Here is a 22,009-nt window from a genome sequence, read left to right on the forward strand (position 1 = left end):
CGCAGATTATTTGGAAGTTCACAAGAAAATCTATTCACCCGACGACTGTATAGAACTCCTGAACAAGCTGAACCAACTATTCAGTTGGTGTTATGGAACTTAATGCACGTGAATGTCATTATATAATGTTTAGCCGTAAACGTATCCCCTTAACGTTCTCTTACACTATAAATCAAGTTCCACTCAGTAATGTTACAGAAATAAAAGACAGGTTTACTCCTGGACAGCTCACTTTCACGAATAGTACTTCAGTTAACAGTAAATTACCATTCCATGATATATACTTTCTGAGATATATTGCATTGTCCATGCATATGTTAATATGCGAAAATAACTCTCTAAAATATTAGTTATATTTTTAAATTTTATCTCAAGTGTTTGTTTCTCTTGTATTTTCTAAGTAGGTTTCTTACAGCGCATTCTGCCCGAGAATAGATAAAGCAATAATGCCGATAATTCTATCAATACAGATCCCGAGCTTGAGAGTTACAAACAAACATACATACAAACAAGCATACATTTTGGGTGTCACACCAATAGGTGGTTCCACTTATGTCTCGCTTGCGTTTACGCAGTTATTTCTATTAAGTACTTTTCTTGGTTTTTCACATTTTGTCTTCAATCGAGGATCGCCTGCCCGGTACTGACGATGGCCAATAGGCTGAAACAGCTGTCTCCCGGTGGCTCCTAAATTGAAATCAATATGGGAATGATCAGAATTGTGCTTATTTATTTATCTTTTGATTTTCATATATTGTTATAAACAGACTCGAATACAACAGTGTATGGGGATTTTCAAGACATCACGGAGGAATTCGGATACAGCAATACAGCGAGGACACCCTGTACATGTATTGAAACCCACAGCCTTGACAGGAAACAAGTACAAAAGAGTGGGAAATTCAAATATCAACATTTGTACATCAAAATTGATTGAAATTCGAAAAACAGATAACCGATATAGGTCAGAAAGAAATGTCAGATGAAATTAAATTAATATCTGTGATGAAAAATCGAAAAAGGCATAATAAACTAATTGTTATTACTTAGGAATGATGAAAAATTCAAAAATTATTGTTGTGAACCATTTCCTTAGAAACGGACATCAAGTGATGCTTTTGGAAAATATTTATATTTACATATAAGCGAGGTTAACTATTTTTGTACAAAATTCTAAAATGAAAATGTATCTAAATTTAAGAGCCGATGTTAAATTCGTAGAATAGATGATTTTCCTGATGAAGAAGTTGAAAATTTGTATATATGAAAATTGATAGGTGGTAATTAGGGGAAGAAATAGATTTTCAACTATTTTGTCAACAAACGGGATTCTTCTTGAGGCGACGAAGGGAAAAGTCACGCCAAATTGTTCTCTCCACAAATTTTAAAAATATTGTATGCAAACATAATAATTGAATATAAATGTATTATATACCGATTATTAAAAGTAAATTCAGTGAAAAACCTACCTGTCCAGCCACTTCTAGTGAGATATCCACAAGTTCCAGCTCCGTAGGAAAGTCACACCACACACACCAGCGTTGGAGAAAAATAAGGTATTTACCTATTCCATTTCACAACAATATATGCATATATTAATGAAATTATCCAAGAAAATAATAGGAAAATCACATTAAAGTCTGAATAAAAAACTCGAGTCTGCAAGAATTGAAATGACCTTGAATAATAAACTGACATTTGCAGAGTGCGTTCATATTCGTTGTAGATTTAGGACATTTTTAGATTTAAGGAATTTTCTCTTTTGGCAATTGATATATTTTTGAATCCAACATATTTTTACTTTCATAATTAAAACTGTTCTACATTTTCTAAGATCAATAAATTGTGTCTTTTTCCAAATTTCTTCACAGGAACATCTACAATAAAAATCAGATTTGGGTAAGAAATTGTTGTGTTTGTGCCTAAATCCACCTGGGAGGTTGAGAAAAATCTCTATACACTGAGGAATAGGAGTTAAACTCAGCACAAGAGTCGAGCCGAGTAAAATTTTCATCTCAAATAACAATAATAATGATAATAATTAAAAATTTCAATTTTCTAAACCCACATCAACTTTAACATCATTCAACATCTTATAATATATATATATAATATATATATATATATATATATATATATATATATATATATATATATATATATATTTCAAGCTTTAATAACTTCAAATTATTATATGCGAGCGCTTGCGATAACAGGCTGTGCTGTCATCTTCATAGCTCTACTCAAACTGAACGTTTTATCTTCTTGTTTGTTCTTTTATACGGTTAGAACGCCTTAGTGCAGGTAGAAAGGAGAGGACTGGTTCTATAATAGTTCATAAAGTACAGTATTTAATTTGATATTTGTATGGAAACTCTAAGAGAGCAAGGAATACCACTGGATATCAAGCGAAATCACTGCCTCGGATTCTCCTGCACACTCTCACAGACAGCGGCAATGTTTTCGGTAGATCTTGCGTTTCGACGACGTACGGGTGATGAAGAGTGATTTCAATCAAATTTGAGTACGATATTGCTTATAAATCTTTTTCAGACGAAAAAAATATGTTTCACTTTGCTTTATCGTGCTTTTTTGCTGAATCACCTTGATACCCCTGTTTCCAAATCAAAACACATCTCTCTCGTGAAATCAGTTTATCATCGTTGATAACTTCTGATCCTTTTGTATTTATAAATGATTTGCGAGAACAAATTGGTGTCAGGATCATCTCGTGTGGTAAACTGAATGATGAAATTCTAATTTTAGTCTTTTTCAAATAAATATGCGCCATATTTTTATGGAAAATAGGCAGACTGCCAGATCCAAAATTAACGTTGATGGAGTAATTAAGTTTTCAAATTTTCAAGTGTTTTCGGTTGGTCAGCAAACATTTTAAAAGGAATTGCGAATTATTTTATAAGTGGTCTTGGAGAAATATTAGCGTTTGTTAGTCGAGTTGATGTTTATGACGGCAAACAATTAAAAATATCAGTGAATAGTCGACATGAAAATCATACTGGGTGAGTGATTGAGACAAGCTCTTTTCACGTCTTTCGGTTTATTGTGAAAGATATCCTAGAAAGAATAGTGAAGGATTGTTGAAAGCATCATAAGATATTATACAAGTATTAAGTCTCATCTACAAGATTCATCTTCAACAAGAACTGGAGGAACACAGCGTGTCTTTACTGAGGACACGCCTGAAGAAGCCATTGTATAGCGAAACATGTGTCGCGTTTTTGTGAAACTGTTTAGTGAAAATCTCATAATGAAGTGTTTCTTGAATATTCGTTTCATTTGCAGAAAATTAAATGCCTACTACTCTGTAGGTAGAACATCGTTGCCAAACGCTTCATGTCCAAAATTTCCTAAAAAATTGCATGGTATGAGCCAATCGATATGCCAACCATCCTCAGCAACTTCTCTAACAGTGAATCGACAATTCTTCATAACTATTTTCTTCACTTCCTCAAGATTTTCATCAGATGTTGATGTGCTGGGGCGTTCAGGGCAAGCATCATTCACATCTTCACGATCTTCTGTGTAAAGCTTGTATTAGTCGAAGTAAACGACATTGTGCACACTTGAAGTTAGCGGCACTCTCAAAGGTCAAAAAAACCAATACTTGGAATATGGAAATGAACCGAGTTTCATGATTGGCTGAAGAGTCATAAAATAAAATTTGAAGTCATGTTACGGTGACGAATAGAAATCGGGGAATGTGGGGATGATTATCGTCGTCGTGTCATCAATGTTTAGTTCAGGAACTGATCGCACTTGGAGTGTTGAAATTCGATATTGCTATTGGCGTTCTTGGACAAGGTGCTTTTAGTAATAAAGCACCTTGTATATAACAATGTGTATAACAATGCGAAAAAGAGATACCAGTGAATAAAATTCGGGTACATTTGAATATTAAAACACAGAAAGTATGTTTCAATGTATGTAAGAATCTCAAGTTTGGTTCCGAGGGAAACAAACTATGACAAGCAACATCAGATTTGACCGAAATTCCTTTCTCAACTGTACGTAAAATAATCAAAAACAAACCTTATCAACGCAAGACGCGATGTGATAGGGGATTACCAAAATCTTTAGATGTTCATCTGATAAAATCATTCAAAAAACAATGTACGACTGTTACAAAAGCAATGAGATTCCTACAACTGAAATCATAAGGAAGAAATTGAATACTTCAGGCCATAACGTGAGCTGCTGTGACAAAACTCTTCAGAATTAGATAAAGAAACTAGGGTTTATATTAAAAGTAATGAACAAACGTCAAGCAGTTATAGAAAGCAGAAGAATAGTGGAATTGCGTAACAAATAATTAGAACAAATAACTAAATATAGACAATAACAACGACAAATTTTCTATTTGGACGAATCTTGGTATGACACTCACAACACAGTTACGAAAGGGTGGACTGAGGGTTCGAGAATATGTACGCCTAACCTGCCTGCAAACAAAGGATCGCGACTAATAATTGTGCATTGCGGAGGAAATAAAGAATGGGTTCCGAATTCTTTAAACTTATGTGGAAAAAAAAACTTAAGGACTGCAATCTTGACTATCATAAGAACATGGAAGCTAATATTTTCTAGAAATGGTTTGAAAACACATCGATCCCAAATTTGGAAGCGAATAGTGTAATAGTTCTTGACAACGCTTCCTATCATTCGCGTCAGCTTATCAAAGTACCGAATAAATATTCGAGGAAAGATTGAATACAAAGTTTTTTAATGGATAACAATTTGTATTTTGAAAATTACTATACCAAAAACCAACTGCTTGAAGTTTTACAGACAAAAACATTTGAAAAAGTGTATGCCCTTGAGAGTATTGCTGAAAACTATGGACACACCACACTGAGACTTCCCCCCTATTTTTGTGTTTTCAATCCTATCGAGTTGGTTTGGGGAAAATTGAAACAAAGCATCAGGCGTAAAACTAATTTTCCAAAATTCGATAAGAAGGTAGGTAATAGAGCTAATTAAAGAAGAACTCTAATATTATCGAAGAAGACTGACAGAAAAGGATTGAAAAAGTAATTTTAGTTGAAAAAGACTATATGGGGATTGGACCCTTCCATATTAATGATGATACTATATTATTATAGGGGAGCTCTTGGAAGGTAGGTTGCACTATATCGTTTACTTGAACTATACCACTTGTAACATTTCTCTGACTCAGAGTACAATCACCGTATGCCACTGTCAACATTTCAAGTGTTTCTGAGCACTCTCCATTTTTCACACAAAATTTTATGGAAATTCTTTGTGATCAATTTTTTGATAGCAGAAAATCGGTGAACACGAAAAACACTTTCAACTTGTAATTCCTTTCACCAACAAACTTGATTAACAACTGGAAATGTGAACATATGTTCGAGACGTGTGTACCAACAAAAAGAATCGTTAATCGAATGTCCGTAGCCCGCGAAATTTAAACAGCCACGTATTATTCACCTGTCACCTGTTTTAATATTTTTTTTTTTGGAAACCTGACTGACTTCTTATTTTTAATGATGATGTGAACCTATTTCATTATGCTAATGAAATGATGTCTTCAATAGGTAGGTACGCAAGGTACTATTAACTTTTATCTTCCAATATTTGTTTATTTTTTGTTTATCATTATACGGAAATTAAAGATTCTGTCTCTAACGTTTTGAATACATCAGTAGAAATAGGTACAGACTTTTCATTGATTGAAAAGATACGCATTTTCATCAGCTCGAAGAAAGTCATGGTGTAGAAATATATTCATGATGTTTTAAGTTTTTCCAAATATTTCAAGCATGAAATAATCTAAATATAACCTCCCGGAACAAACGTCTGTCAGATGACGGTCATGAATACATAATTTGAATGTTGTTTCATGAAGAATCAAAATAGTAGGTCTTTTTGCATTCTTGAAATGCTGTCTTCATCAATGTAACTACCGTAAAATGGGGTTAATAGTTTTATGTCACATTTCAGGGGGTAAAAGTAGTGGTAAAGGGGTAAATTTCTTGTTGCAAGTTGATAACACTCTAAATTTGAAGGGAAAAATACGTTTATGTGGTTGGCAGCATTGAGAGTCAGATTCATTGCAAGAATAACCCGTTTTGTTTTAAGCAGATATTTCGTCATCTTCTAAACTTTACATGTAAGTATTATATGCTATCATGTTATGTTCTTGATTTGTACTATTTCTTTAGCGGTATATACCTATAAAAAGGATTACATACTTTAAAAATGAATAAATAACACACTTTTCAATTTTCAGAATGTTATTTGAGGTTATGTCACATATTTTAAGACGTGTGGAGTGACTAGAAACACAGTAGACAGCTGTTTCTATTCACATCAGAGAACATAATTGTTAGTTTTAGAATAGGTGGTATTGTGCCTCTTTGTCGCAATCAAGCACTAAAGATGTTACCATCTTTAGATGATTCAGGAGCCACAACTCCTGTCGCTGCTATTGACGACACTTAACATGTGAAAGTTTCCATTGAGCCTGGAAAAAGTGTTTCTGTGGCAGATTTTCCAGCATTGACAATGGGAGTTCTAGTACGTCTAAAAATAAAATAACAAGCAGGTCAAAAAACAAATATGGAAAAGTAAGAAAACATAAAAATGTTAATTCCCCAGCTGAAGAAGAGTCAGAGTACTCTCTGCAAGATAGTGATGCAAAACTTATTCTATCTGACTCTATCTAGCAAAATCTCTCGCCTTGAAGAGAATGATTATGTTGGAATTTTTTACAACAAATTAATTTCTAATAACACATTTTTACTAACTGATGAAGAGTTCTTTTTCCTGAAGGACGATGTAATAAAGAAACTCATGCTGCCAATTGAAGCACTGAAGTGTTCCTCTCGTATGAAAGCAAGCATTAGTTTCCTTGATGATCTCAGTAACTTTACCATCTATTAATTATATTAACTTGACTAGCAATGATTCATTTTGTCATTTGTAATTTGATATTTGGTCATTTATAATTTGATATTTACATAACATAATTTTTTTTATCAAAAACAAGTGTTTCTTTTCACCCCATGACAGTGCTGACTGTTTCTATAAGCCCCACAGGTTCTGCAGTTGAATTATAGGACTTGGAAAACAGTGTCTGTTGAGTGGGCGGAACAGAAACAGCATGTTTTAATTTTTTTAATGTTTTTCCTTGTAGGTACTTGAAAGAAAAAACAATGATGTAGGTTTGTAGATGACTGCAAGGCCCATAAACAAAGGTAAGTTTCAATTCCTTACATCTCATAATACTCTAACGATATTTATGTACAAAGTTGAAAACTGTTTCTATTCATCCCATTTTACGGTACTCTTTTTGGGGTAGTTTCAACTTTCCTCATTGGTAGAAATAATAACATATCAAGAGAGATAATATTATGAAGTTTGATCAAAACACTCTGTTAGTCAGCAAAATATTATGAAAAAACACAAGAGAAATCTACTCTTCGAAAGGGCATCAGCATACAGTGAAAAATAAACATGTTCGGATTGTATGTCCTCGATAAGGTCATATTTGGGCGATCCTTTTTTAGTCGGCAAATTATCCACACACACATACTTTAAAATAAAATCGTTATGAGTCTTTCTTTTCCTGCTATTACAATTGAAAAAACTCAATAACTTTAATATTCGGCTCGTGCAATCAAGGACACCCACAAATACAGAGTTATTGACAGCAAACCGACACAGTACAAAGCCAAAAATAGACGGGTTCAACGCGGGTCGCCCGCAAATCCACAAACAATTCACAGATGCTTGAACATAAAAACTCCTTACCGGGCGAAAATCCGCCTAGACCTAGACTTACCCGATTCCGCAAAGTCAGCCAAACCGGCTTGCTATTCCTGTACCACACAAAACAGTAGAAACTCGCGTCGCGGCACACTAGAATTCGTTCGGACGGCGACCAGTTCTTCTGTTACGAGAGCAACTTGGCTGTGGATCGGCCGCTGTTCAAATGTCGGCGCGTAGGCTACTCAGCGCGTTGCGCGTGCGCACGCCTCCGTTGCGTGGGCGTTTTTAACACAACAATTAGATATGCGAACCGCCGAAACAGGTATTAATCTGTGCAGGTGAGACGGGTTCTTTTGAAAGCCGTTCTCGGAATACGCCGGTGGGCGGCCGCAGGAATTTGTAGGTAGCAGGAATATTGTTATTGCGGGAATCGAGCGCGGAGGTGGATCGGGTCGATTTTCTTCGGTCGAATTCGCTCGGAACAGCAAGTTTTAGCGATTTGAAGTTTGTTCTAAGCTACAGTACATGCAATGGCAAGCGATCGCGCAGGTATAGAGTCTCCCAACTAAATTACTATTGGATTACGATAAGCACCTTGCCGGCCAGTGTCGTACCTATAATTAGTTGTGATTTAGTTTCATATTTTATTTAGTATTCTAGGTAGTAGTAGAGTTCATTGAAATGTTATATAATGATACACTTATCCATAAATGAACTTCAATCAGTCACTATCTGAATACAAATGGTATTCATCTTCACTGCTGCTTGTGCTGCTATCTTCATTTAAATTTATAATCACTGCATTTACTAGTCCGGTCCGGTCCCGGTATCTACAAAAAATGTATCAGTACTTTTTTCCTGCGAGCCACCGTTTTTGAGATAAAACGATTCAAAAAGTTGTAAAAGTTATAATCGTCATAATATGCACACGTTTCCACGCCACCTATGAGGTAGTTTAGCGCGTTTTTTTAATGTGGTTTCCCCAGTAGGCCTATTCCACGGGTCAGTTGTGATCATGTTTAATTTGAAACTATTGCAAAATAATGGATATTATCAGAGATTGAAAAAAAAATAGCAATTTAAGTTAAAAAAGTAGTGAAATTTAATCGTCCGGGTCGTAACTTTCAAATTCTTCTTCTTCTTGTTCTTCTTCTTCTTCTTCTTCTTTTTCTTGTTCTTCTTCTTCTTGTTCTTCTTCTTCTTCTTGTTCTTGTTCTTCTTCATCTTCATCTTGAGTACATGTAAATTGCATGTCGCCTCGTTGGAATCAAACGGATCCTGCACTGTTGGTGATTCAATATTAGAGCACGACCGACCTTGACAATGTGTACATGCGAGAGAACAAAACAGTCAGGCTTTTTTGAGATCACATTTAGGACTGCACCCCTTTTTGCACTTGCGAAAAATGGTGTTCAGCAGTTTTTCCGGCGCAGGTGGAAGTAAAGTTTAGACTGGTTCTAATGAATTGTTGACCAACTTCCAACCCTAGTCTGTAGGGTCTAGCTGATAACCAAGCCACACTTAAACTTGGTAATATACCCGAAAAAGACATTGATGAACAGCAACTGAGGTTGGAGGAAGACAATGTAATTGTACTTGTTTTTTACTTTTGGTATTTTTAACGAAATCTATACTTACCTAAGCAGGTAGTTTGCTTGTCGAGTTGAATTACTATTTTTTAAAACTTCAGCACATTGAACTAAATTTTGTTTTTCAAACATTTTGAAAACTGTTATTTTACCCCTCCTATAAAATGCAGATGTCGTATCACAGCCAGTTATTGCGTATGAAAATGGTACATGATTTTGACAGTTTGCAGAAGTAGATAACTTTTTGATGAATATATTTCCGATTGATGTTGAGGTTTTCCTGGTTTTAAGAAGAAAATAATTTTTTCAGTTGGAGTTTGAGCAGTGAGTAATACTATTAAGTCTACATCTTCACCAACAACAATAGTTGTAATTGTCAAATTGAATTGCTCTTTTGCTGTTTCAATTATCAATACATCAGCATCATTATTAGCTTGTTTTACCAATATATTTTCAGCAGTAAATTTTTCTTGTTGTGAGTATTTGTGAGAAATTTTTGTTGACTGGTTAGAAATGTCATATTTTCATCAAACAAAATATCAATTGATATAGATCAGTGGTCGCCAACCTCTTCAATGTGTTGAGCTACTTTGTTAATTTTGGAATAAACAGCGAGCTACCCACACGGAAGCCACGTAACGCAACGTAAATGAAATAATCCACAGTTAATTTATCATTATATGTATTTATTTTACTATTTAACTGGTAATACATAATACATAGGTACTAATAATAAACTAATAACCAAATAACTAATATTACTAGTACGTACTTGTTCAGAGCTACATTCCTACCTATCAAACGAAGGTGTTCGAAAAATAAACACAAACTTTTATCCAGCCACAACGGCATGTCACGTATGATTTAAAAATAGTTACCTAATAATAACAACAAAAAAGTAACGCACTATCATGAACATAAACATTGAAAAATAAAAAAGCACGTTCAATGAGAAGGCTGACACTCAGACTCATCGATAATTTTTTTAATGTTTGCAGTATAATTTGATGCAGCCATTCGAATACAATTATCCAAATGTTCATTAAATGGGAAAACCAGTCATGTCCAGTAGTGTGTCCTTTCAGTGGAACGAACTTCAAAAGATCTTTAATCGTAAAATCACTAAAAACAATCCTGACGAACACGGCCTTCTGGGCAGTGTCAACGACATCTGTTGATTCATCCAGTTGAAGTGAAAAATAAACACAGTTATCTAAGTCAGTTCTTAACTGTAAAAAAATATCATTGCTCATTACTTCTACACGTTTCATCACTGTATTAGCAGAAAGTTGCATAGATTTTATAGCCGAAACTATCTCGTTTTTATTTCTAAAGTTGGCAAACAACGAATCAGCAGCTTCTAAAAACGCCTGTTTTATCATTTCCCCGTCTTCATAAGGTTTCTTTTTTTGTGCAATTATCTGGGACACACGGTACGATGCTTCAGTTGCAGCCTTATTTTTGTCGACTGTTCTTAAAAATATTGATTTTTGTCCAATTAACTGCTTTTTCAACTGTTTCAGTTTCTCCTTTCTGGCGGCAGAATGTAGTGGGAATGATTTTTCAAAATTAGAATGTACAGTTTTATGATGTCTCTCAATATTTCCTTTTTTAGCAACGGAGACCGAAGTATTACATAACAAACACACATTTTTATCTTTAACTTCTGTAAAAAAGTATTGTTCTTCCCATTCCGAATGAAAGTGGTATGTCTTTACCTTCTTACAACTGCAATCCATAATATTATTTTTGTTGTTCTCTACTAACCCAACCGCTGGACGTTGGTCACGCGTTCATTTTTAAACTAAGCGCAATATCGCCGCGCCGCGCGTATTTATCCCGTTCAATGCAATCCAGATCGTTCTCGAACACTAACGCGCTGGTCCGGCTGGTCGGTTCTAGCCGATTTTAGCTTGATGGCGCCAGCGGCAGATCGCACACCGCAACGTTGCCGCTGTTTATGTTTAATATTATGACAATTAGATTTTTTTGTGGAATTTTCGGAAGCTTCTCTGATATTTGCAGTTTGTATTTTTTAAATTAAAATCGTTGTGAGAGCTACCAGAATTGCCTCTGCGAGCTACCGGTAGCTCGCGATCGACAGGTTGGCGACCACTGATATAGATGTTGCTAAAGTTCGACGACGTTGTTCTGCAGCTTTGGTATTTCTCGTGCAATCATTATAGCCATCAAATACGACATCAACTCTGGAACCAAAATTTCGACGTACATACTGTACGTTTACAATTTTTGTCTGAAGTATTTTTATGCTAAAATTTACCGTTTTGCTGAAAATCGTGAAAAACTATTTTTTTTGACCTTCAATAATTTTTTTTTTCATTAAGGGGAGAGAGGGGGAACTTTCAAATTTTATTTTTAATCATATTTCAAACAATCCTCCTGATTTTCAGCTTGGTGGGAATTTAGGTATCTTTACTCTTATTTTTGGTCTAATTTGACCGGACTATTACCTCTTTTTGAACGTCTGTGAATGTTTCATTTTCCCAATATGTCCGCTCTATATCTGCTACATGTCGGCAACGCTTTTGCTACTCCTTGGAAGTGATTTGATCAAACTCGTGCTCCGCCAGTTTCCTCAAATATTCCAACTTAAAAGTTACATTCTTTTGGGACACGTTGTTTTTGACAGTAGCCCAAATGAGTTCAATGGGATTCAAATCCGGATGGTGTGGTGGAAGTCGCAAAACGTTATATCCGTGTTATTCAAGCAGAACCTCATCAAATTTCTATCTAATATGATGCTTTTTATTTACCTTGATCAACTCGGGTTTGAGCATGTAAGGGGTGAACATAGTGCTTTTTTCGTGCAGCCACTTCACCATGTCAGCCTTCCTAGAATTTGTGTTGGGGGCTGGATTAATTTGAATATTATGGTACAGAGCATTATCGGTCACGACTACCGAATTCACTGGTAAATTTGGGATGAACTTTTCCTGTAACCGTTTACCATCATTTTCAGAATTTATTTCTGAATGATACTCCCTTGATGTTGTGCCTAATTCAAATATAAGCCGACAATTAGGTGTAAAGCCCATGTCAACTCCTGCATGGACAATAATGAGTCTTGGCCCCTTCTCAATAAGTTTAAATAACCTTTTGGTTGATTCATCTGTCCAGTTCTTGGAAGATATATGTCCACTATGAAGGTATGTTTTATTAAGAAACACAATTGGTCCCTGTTGGCTACGAAAATTATTGATTTTTTGTAAATACTTGATCCTCAAAGCTCTAATGTCCAATTTTTCTATTAAAAATTTTCTATTTTTGTCAGTCTTTCTCCATTTGAAACCGATTTTCTTTAAAATTCTACGAAGATATTTTTTGGAAGCCACAATTCCCAAAACTGCATTAATTTTTTACCGTAATAGGACACTCTTCCGTCTTATGAAAGTCGTAAATGATCCATCTAATATTGGAATACTCGTACTCAAGATTATCAGTAGCTGATGCTCTTCTAGGCCACTTCTTTCTTGGGGTGGAAAATATTACTTCTCCGTTATTTGCAGAAATTAATTGCCCCCTTCTTCAACCACTCTTAAAGTGGTTTTTATTGAAATAATTAACACAAAATAGTTATTTATTAAATTCATTTAATGTTACCAGTAGCGAGAGATGTTTTATTTTTCATTTAACACTTTGAAAATAATTGAATACTTTAAAAATTTATTCGAGTGCCTGACTCTTGATGACTAGTTTTTTGTTAGGCGATGCAGTAGAATGAATATTTATTAAGATATTGAGCTACAAAATTATATTACATTGAAATATTGGCTTCAATAAACTACTTACCTTTGTCCCAAATTTTTTATTTTTTTTATCACAGAAATAATAGGATGGTGTCGTCCATGTATAATGATTTCGTTTTCACCGATTATGCATTCTTCCTTATAGAATAACCTCAATCACTTCAGAAGTCCATGTTGACAGAAAAAAAAGCTGCTTAAGTGGCGTATTCAGGATGAGTTCTTTCAAGATGACAAACACCAGAATCTCGATATTGAAAGTACAATTCATATGCTTTACATGAAATAAAAACACCCTGGAAGTGCCTCATTCGATGCCAGATGAACTCTATACATCTAAAACCACGGCTTACATTACGGTTTTTATTATATGTAGGGACATTTTATCCCTTTCTCCTTCCCCCTAGCCAATATAATATACAATCATTGTATATAGACTAACCTCTATATACAAAGCTACAATGATTTAATAAAATATCCTTCATAGACATTAAAGAACATCAGATATAGATAGCTCTGCCATCTAGTTTTCATCACAAAAAACTATATTATTCATTGTGGCTTACGACATTTCTTTTCAGACGTTCGACAATTTTCATGTGTAGCTTGCGTCATCAGTTCAGAGATGGCAGTAGTGCCTCTTCAAAATTTCATCTGACATTTATTATGTTTCGACAAGGGGCCCTTTAAAAATTTTGTATTCGAAAACTACTTTTACCAGAATTGTAGTAATAGTGTGTTCTAGATATTACGTTTTGATGGGTTTCAGGCCTATTACGCCCTTCGCTTTTGATACTACATATATTTTATGATTCATCATCTGCAACATGCCGTGTTACAACTTAAAATTCCAATACTTGGTTCATTTTCAAATTCTTCGATGATGATTAACAACACTGTTTTTCTATAAAAACAATAAACAATTCTACGGAGATTATGAAAACATTGTTTTCCCGAAATATTGGAGTGCGCAGAAGGCACAGAAGAGCATTGCTACGCCTTTGAATATCTGCTCAAAACTCATCGATATATCTACATTTTTCAAAAAAAAAGAAACACAACAAGAAACATTTAATATATCGATAAATTTATTGAAAAGTTCAGTCACTACAAAATTAATCCTAGATTAAGTACATCAAACAGATAATCCTCGAAAAGAATATCGAATAAAATTATTAAAAATGAGGGTAATCACGAAAATTCTTGCCCGGAGAGGGCGCTGAGGGGCGTAAAGTCAGTTCTCGTGGTTCTTTATTTACATATGGATTGAATGACTGTATTTGAATTATGCTACAAGGAGTTAAGAAATATGTGAAGAAGGAAGTTTAAAGACAAGCGATACTAATGCAGAAGGTGTAATGTGACAAGTATTGTAGCCTAGTCAGAGTTTACATAAATGGTTGTGAATGCTATGGTTGTTACCATTTTTCAAATCTCTGAGAACAACATGAAAAATGTGTGATTAAAAGATTAAAAACACCACAACCAAAATATTCTGATGAGCTACTTTGAAAAGGAAACATAAAAAAATGTGTTGAGAATTAATATGTAAACAATAAAAGTCAAGATAAAATAATGAAGATGAATGATGAAAAAAATGCGATGACATTTCCATTGTAAGTACATATACACAATCGCCTTCGGTTGATAACTGGTTCACCTTTATTTTTATTGTTCACATATTATTCACCTAAAGTTATTATTCGATTCATTTACTCGTTCCTTTTATTTCAGTTCATGATAATTTGTTTCCTCTACCATTGTTTCTATATTTTTCAAATTCCATATTCATTGTTGATTTATTATTTCTTTATGTGAATCATTGAGTTAACATATTATTTACATCCAGTTTATATGCCAAAACTTCACAAAACTAGCTCAGAAGTCCTTAAATAAGCCAAAGTCAAACATCCATCTCTCAAGCAGTTGTAGCTGTTTGAATGTTGAACTGTCGTCTCAGTCTCGCCCTCCAGCGCCCTCTGACGGCTTCGTCGATAGTGGCCCTCATCACAGCAAGGTTATATTTTCATGTCTGAACTAAGAACATATTTCAAGCCTCTCGCTATTGCAATATATTATATACATTTTTTATTCTAAACAAAATATACAAAGTTTAATGAAAAATGACGGGGTCGTTTCTATGAAAATACAGTATTATCAGGAATATTCAATTTGTACCCCGCTTGGCTGATCTATCTCGAGGCTATGATTCACGATTGGTTTGACACAGACAAGATATAAACGATAAAACGGTAAACTAACATAGTTCAAACATTCAAATCACTGGATTTCGCTTTGCCCACAGAACGTGTTATCAGCGATTTTGACCTGGGTATGCTCGTCAAACTTTGAGTCTGAAACAATAGTAAAAACCAAATCTAAGCGTAGCAGATACCTAAGCATTTCAATTCATTAGTAATGAAATAGCTTGTTAGTGACATTTTTTGAGTGGAACAAAACCTTATCTGTAACCTAACCTCGTCGATAATAAATTATTAGACCCACGGGTCTGGAGTTTGAAGTCAACTTAGACCAGATAGTTTTCTCGTGAAAATTTATCAAACTTAAGATGGGTTCATTTTGTTACGTTACATTATTGACGGGACTGCGAATAGGCATATATGGCTCTAGGGTTATTGACATAACCCACTTAGGTCACAAGGCAAATAACCACAGTAGCAGTCGTGGACACCAAAGAAAATCAATTAAATGCATTGAAATCAACAAAACTGTAAATATACTATTCAGATAGGTCATTAAAAAAAGTAATATGATTTCAAATATGGGAACTATCCTACTATCCTCAAGCTTGCGATGATATGATATTAGAAGATTTTTGTGAGGTTGTTTTCTCCAGACAGTTCTTTCACGAACAACTTGAAATGTATCGATTTTTATTGACGTTTACAGACAGTGTTGAAAAGTCTTCACTATCTAACACACAGTCAAAGCCACTGTTATAGTAATTGAAGTTTGACAGACTTCTTTAGGACTCTTTGAATTTTTGCGAAAAATTTCGTTTCTGATATGGTGATGGACGCACGTGCCTACAACGACCGTCCACAAAGAAGGTACGCGGACGCAATTTTTGGAGATGAAACTCAGTTTTGTGTTGTGACTGTCTGCCGTTATAGAACGTGCCACCAATAAAATTAACATTCTTTGTGAAAAGTCTTATAAGTGTTGAAGAGAAACAGCACTCACATTCACGCCGGTTGGAGTCCGGGTGGACCGGATATCCACGTTAAATGTTTTAATGAAAAAAACGTTTTGATAAAAAAACGGTGGCAGCATTGCTTCGAGCAAGACCGCTGAGCACCCCCGACAAAGTTTTTATTATAGTAATCATTATAATAAAAAGAGCACTGGTTATAAATGTGCCAAATCTGAAAGCTGGGACCAAAATTAAGAAGAAGAAGAAGAATTTTCACGAAACTTTCTTCGAGAGATTTGAGAAAGGCATTCCAAAAGAAGACGAGAAGAAAAAGAAACTTTTACTTCGGCAGTGTATACAAAAATAGCTAGATAACTAGTGCAAAAAGGATGAATGATGCCTCTTCCATGAACTGAAAATAACGCCAAGGGTGACAATCAGAATAGATAAATTAAATTCAACTCCGGTAGGCAAGGTGAGTTAATGTGTTCTCAACGTGACAATTTTTATGTACGTAGGTGCTGGTCCTTCTTGCTTTGTATTGAGTATCATCAGTGAGAACATTTTGTTTGGTATTGAAACACAAATACTTTTGTTTTGGAGTTCTACTTTCGACTAGTTGCTTTACAGTGAACTTTCTTCATCAAGAAAGAGTTCAGCAATGCTTTCATGGCTATACCCAGCACCTCTGATGATACCTATGGCGCGTCGAAACAGTTCCGCTTGTGGATCACGAATGCTTCATTTTTGGGCTATGGTGTTGACCAATTGCCTTTAAGTGAGAGCTGCAAAAAAGTACAGTAGGTGAATCCCATTCGGCATTCGATGACGGAACTTGACGTTGCAAGCAACGGAACGCCTTTGGGAATATTGTTCATCATTGATAATCAAAGATTGAGTTTTCTATTGATTCCATAGATAGCATTGTCAATTCTTCTTTGTTTTGTGTCCCTCACAGTTAAGTTTCTGAAACGCCTTCTGTTATGGTTATTCAGCTCATACACATTTCAAAAAAGGTTATTCACAACAAAGCGTATGGTTATGGAAACACCACTCAGTAAGTAACGAAAAAAATTACCGATGAACACCCCACTTGTCGCGTAGAGCCTCAAACTTTGACGCACACATTGTACGTGTTCACGTACTTGCCCTTATTAAACATATAGATATTTACCTCCAAGTTTCTTGGAGTGCGGTACTCGGAGGCGTTTCTCTTCACCAGGCCGTGTGTGAGCGGATTGAATCTGTCTTTGCTCTTGGTTGACGACAGCAGAATCGTTTCAGCTTCGAAATGACTGCCCGTGTTTCGGCGCTCCCAGAAGATCTTGCGGAACGTGCTTCGGAACTTCTTCGAAAGGAGACAGTAGATCAGGAAGTTACACGGGGCGTTCAGCATTACCAGCAGGTTGAAGAAGTTGCCGAGAACTAGTTAAAAAAAAAGAGAATTGATTCTGAAATGTCAAATATTTAGCTTCATACTCATTCGAAGGGGCTATTGCCGCAGGATGGCGCTACAAAACTCGAGGAAAATTACAAAATATCTCTTTTTTTTTAATTTCCTTCGGCCATTGCAACTTCGTAGCTCTGGTATCGGAAATTTAAAATTTAATAGCAGTTAATTATAATAATGATGATTCTTCATTGGCGCTATAACACGTTTGTGCTTACAGAAGACAACATAAACATTTACAAACCGAAATTTGAATCTCAGATTTCATTGAAATCATTGAAAGCATTTTTAAGTGACAGAGAAAGAGGAAGTGCGTTGATGAATCTAAGGAAGTTCTTTGATATTCTTTATATATAAAAAGCCCCTTGTATGATAGTTCCTCATAAATGAATATTAATTATTCATTATAAAGATAGGTTGTAGATACTAAAGGAACCTGCTTATCATCATCTTTATCATCTTTATTATTCATTAGAGATACCAGAGTTAATCTCACTTCGTGAGGAGAGAATTTCATCAAAAAACTCTGTGGATAACGGGTTATTTCGACCAACAATACTTTTACAAAGTGAATTCTGAGAGATTTTGTAGAAATTTCAATATAAAATATCAGCCTGACATTATCTTTGTTTTCCTTGAATTTCATATCGCTGTCTTGCGGCAATATACACAAGCTTTAGATTTATTAGACACTCTCTTTTATAAATACTTGTAAAATATAATCTAAATAACGTTAAACTGTTGAAGTATCTCATCAATATCCAAATAAATGATTGAGATCAATTTGTTTTCGAAACTGTTCCTTTTTTGTACCAATGCCAAAAGTAATTACATTTAACGACTCTACCCTCGCCTTATGATTCTAATGATTTTAAAATGTATGCAAACTGTTGAATTATATTTACATGAAAATACATTTGGACAATGTGCGATACAAAAACATATTTACGGCTTCTAGTTGGCTACCACAGAAGCCTCTGTACAGTGTACTTGGTAAATTCTACAAAGACTATTTTAAAATTGGAGAATGTATACCTTAACAACGAAATGCTACGTGACATATTCAAATGGATCAACACCATAACCTAATTTAACTTAGTTTCTATTGTTTCTATTCATTTGTTTATATATGTGTTTTTGTTTGTATATGTGCGCATTTATGTGTATGTGTATATATGTATATAGATAATACTCTCCTATATAATTTATAATTTCAAACCCAAATTGGCGCATGGAAAATCACACAACAAACATCCATATGCTTAGGTGAACTCTGTGCATCCAGTGACAGGATGTATCACTATTATAAATATATAATATATTGTTCTGAATAATGTGAAATATATATGAATATGTGGAAAAAAATAGAAAAAAAAATCATCCGCAAAATATATGTACTCACTCAGCATTATGTTTTCCTCCACTTTGGTCTTTGGCCTATGAAAGTGACTGTAGATCAAGTGACAGGCTGTGGGAGCATTACAAAAGAGGAAAATGAAAACCACTCCAATCAGCATGATCGTTATTCTTTTTTCGTTCGTAAATGAGACACTATCCTGAAACAGAATTTTGTAGTGTCACGTTTCATATTTATTGTGGAAAAAATCAGAACCCCCCATTCATCTTTTTGGAAATTTTCACCTTCCCCGATCTGAAAAAACATGGAATTGTAATGGAGAACTTCGGATCACCGCGAAAATTAGATAACGGGTGATTTTTTAAGAGGTATAGGATTTGATTTTCAAAACAACACAAAAAATTTGAAAAAATCGATGAAATCTTTATTGGAATCTATAGAACGATCAATATAATTTAATGTTTGAAGATGATTTCATGCAAATGTTGTCCGCGGCTCCGCTTTAGATGGCCCATGCGCAAGGTCTAATTTTGACACAGTCTCTCTAACATATCGACCGGTATTTCACGTATAAATGCTTCAATATTGGCCTCCAGAGTGGCAGTCGTTGCTGGTTTATCTCTGTAGACATAAGCCTTAACATGACTCCACAAGAAATAATCCAAAGGCATTAAATCACAAGATCTAGGCGGCTAATTGACGGGCCCTAAACGTGAGATAAACTGTTCACCGAAGGCGGCTCTTAATTGGGCCATTGTTTCGCGTGCCGTGTGGAATGTGGCACCGTTGAAACCACATGACAGGCATGTCAAATTCTTCCATTTTAGGCAACAAAAAGTCGTCATCACACGGTAGCTCTCGCCATTCACCGTAACGTCCCGGCCATTGTCGTCTTTGAAGAAATACGGCCCGATGATGCCACCGACCCAAAATCCACACCAAACAGTGACTTTTTCAGGATGCATCGGTATCTCTTGCAATGCTTGTTACTGGCTTTCACTTCAGATGCGGCAATTTTGCTTGACAACATATCCATTCAACCAGAAATGAGCCTCGTCGCTGAACACAATTTTTCGATAAAAATGTGGATCTTCCTCCAACTTTGCCAGCGTCCATTCACCAAATGTTAGACGTTGTGGGAGGTCGTGTGGCTTCAATTCTTGCACCAGCTGTATCTTATAAGATTTTACACCCAAATCCTTTCGCAAAATTTTCCACGAAGTGGAGTAACAGAGGCCCAATTGCTGCGAACGGCGGCGAATCGACATTTCACGGTCATCACGAACACTGGCGGATACAGCCGCAATATTTTCTTCGGTCCTCACTCTACGTATGCGTGTTGGTGGTTTAATGTCCAATAACGTAAACTGGGTTCGAAATTTAGCCACAAGCCTCCGAATAGCTCCCTCAGTAGGCCGACGAAACTGCCCATAAATCGAAAGAAGTGCACGATGCATTTTCTTCACCGACCATGAATTTTGATAATGAAATTCAATAATTTGCAAGCGTTGTTCATTCGTAAGTTGATTCATTGTTGAATTATAGACCAGACTGAACAAGTTTGACAATGACACAAGACTCGATTCACGCGTGATCTGTCAAAAACAGTGTTGCCAATAAGATACCAGCAAAAAATCACTCTTTCTGATGTTATTTGTTAGACTGAATATCGATTTCATGTTGTTTTTCTTTGGAATTTTTTCAATCTGGTCCGTAAAATTCTTCACATAGGGTAGGAAGATTATTTTCTTTGAAGACATTACTCAGATGATCGAGGGGAAGATTCTCTTTTTTGCCGATTGTTGGATTTTTTTATTCAGATATCTGTCTGTCTGCCACCAAAGTTTACTGTACACTCTGTCACTCAATATCAGGCACAAAAACCTACAGACCACGGCCAACAAACTTAAAAATAACTTTGACACAGGTATTAATAGTCGCAAAAGTTTACAAGCCTATCACGGCGGGGAAGAATCTACCTACAAATGTATAATTACAATTACAATTTTTTTCCAGGTCGTGGAAGGTTGAAATTTAGAAAGAAGCCATCAAAAAAGTTTTGAAAATTCGTCATTTTTCACGCTAACCTGAGAATTCGTCATCACCCTCCTCATTTTCTGCGACAAGTAAACAGCTCTGACCAAGAAACAATTGAACGTAGCTATCAGCGCCAAGGGAATTATACCAAAAACCAACGCGCTGTACCAGTAGATGAAGTCGGTATAGGTTTTGCTTTTGCCCAACTCCGTCGGTTCTACGTACACAGTCAAATTTTCAACACAGCAAGTCCTATTTTCCACTGAACTTTCATTATTATAACCATCCTGTTCTTCTATATTCGTGCCGTTTTGCTCCGGATCTGTTGAGAGATCGTCGAAAACGTTCTGCCCCGCACGAATATTATCCAAGAGTGCTCTTTTCGGTAATCTAGACTCGGGAAGGTTTACGGGATGCGGAAATGCAGGCAAAAGAATTATATGGGGGTGCGTGGTACAGTTCGCAAGAATATGCTTCAGCTGGTTTTTGAAATACTCTTTATAGGGGTAGGCATAATTGGGCTCCGTGATTTGTAGATTCTGCACGGGAGTGTCGTTGCCAGGTTGTTGGTGCTGTGCTGAAGCCAAAGGGCATCTCTCGATACAGTCTTCGTTGAAGTCAAGTTGATATTCAAAAGCTGTAGTAGCAGTTGTCAACAAGCAGAAGATGTACACTATAACGATGAGGCTCTTGGCACGTCGTTCCGTGCAGAAAATTCTGCCTTTCATAGGGTGACAGACTGCTATGTATCTCTCCACGGTGAAAGAAACTGCCAGCCAAGCCGAAGTACCACCTGGAAAATTTGAGATACATCAGCAGTTGAAGGGGAAACATTTAATGGAAGTAGTGGTTGGAGAAGAGAAAACCGGCTGAGCAATTAATAGAAGGCAAAAAATCTTATGGTTG

General features: G+C 35.6%; 2 protein-coding genes and 1 long non-coding RNA gene across 4 annotated transcripts in view; 1 reads left to right on the forward strand and 2 right to left on the reverse strand.

Moving 5' to 3' along the window:
• Positions 1-8,113, reverse strand: part of LOC111504643 (uncharacterized) — a 57,014-nt gene extending 48,901 nt beyond the window's left edge. The window contains exon 1 of the mRNA XM_023159306.2: positions 7,826-8,113. The gene's annotated coding sequence lies outside the window, so the exon portion shown is untranslated. The remainder of the gene's footprint in view (positions 1-7,825) is intronic.
• On the forward strand, positions 5,904-21,525 carry LOC111504647 (uncharacterized). The gene is made up of 3 exons (XR_012467012.1): positions 5,904-6,151; positions 7,178-7,238; positions 21,083-21,525. It is a non-coding gene; the product is annotated as an uncharacterized lncRNA (long non-coding RNA).
• Positions 14,171-22,009, reverse strand: part of Proc-R (Proctolin receptor) — a 39,267-nt gene continuing 31,428 nt past the window's right edge. Inside the window, exons 5-8 of one of the 2 annotated variants that reach the window (XM_023159310.2) lie at positions 21,154-21,896; positions 19,112-19,265; positions 17,338-17,684; positions 14,171-15,459 (exon numbers count right to left, since the gene is read on the reverse strand). In XM_023159310.2, the coding sequence (XP_023015078.2) occupies positions 17,368-17,684; positions 19,112-19,265; positions 21,154-21,896 (1,214 nt within the window). In that variant the 3' untranslated portion in view covers positions 14,171-15,459; positions 17,338-17,367. The remainder of the gene's footprint in view (positions 15,460-17,337; positions 17,685-19,111; positions 19,266-21,153; positions 21,897-22,009) is intronic. The other variant, XM_023159309.2, reaches the window with a different exon arrangement.

This window comes from Leptinotarsa decemlineata, unplaced genomic scaffold (genome assembly GCF_025532065.1).
Source record: "Leptinotarsa decemlineata unplaced genomic scaffold, Ldec_3_MD MMD2_P_RNA_scaffold_2, whole genome shotgun sequence".
Lineage (NCBI taxonomy): Eukaryota > Metazoa > Arthropoda > Insecta > Coleoptera > Chrysomelidae > Leptinotarsa > Leptinotarsa decemlineata.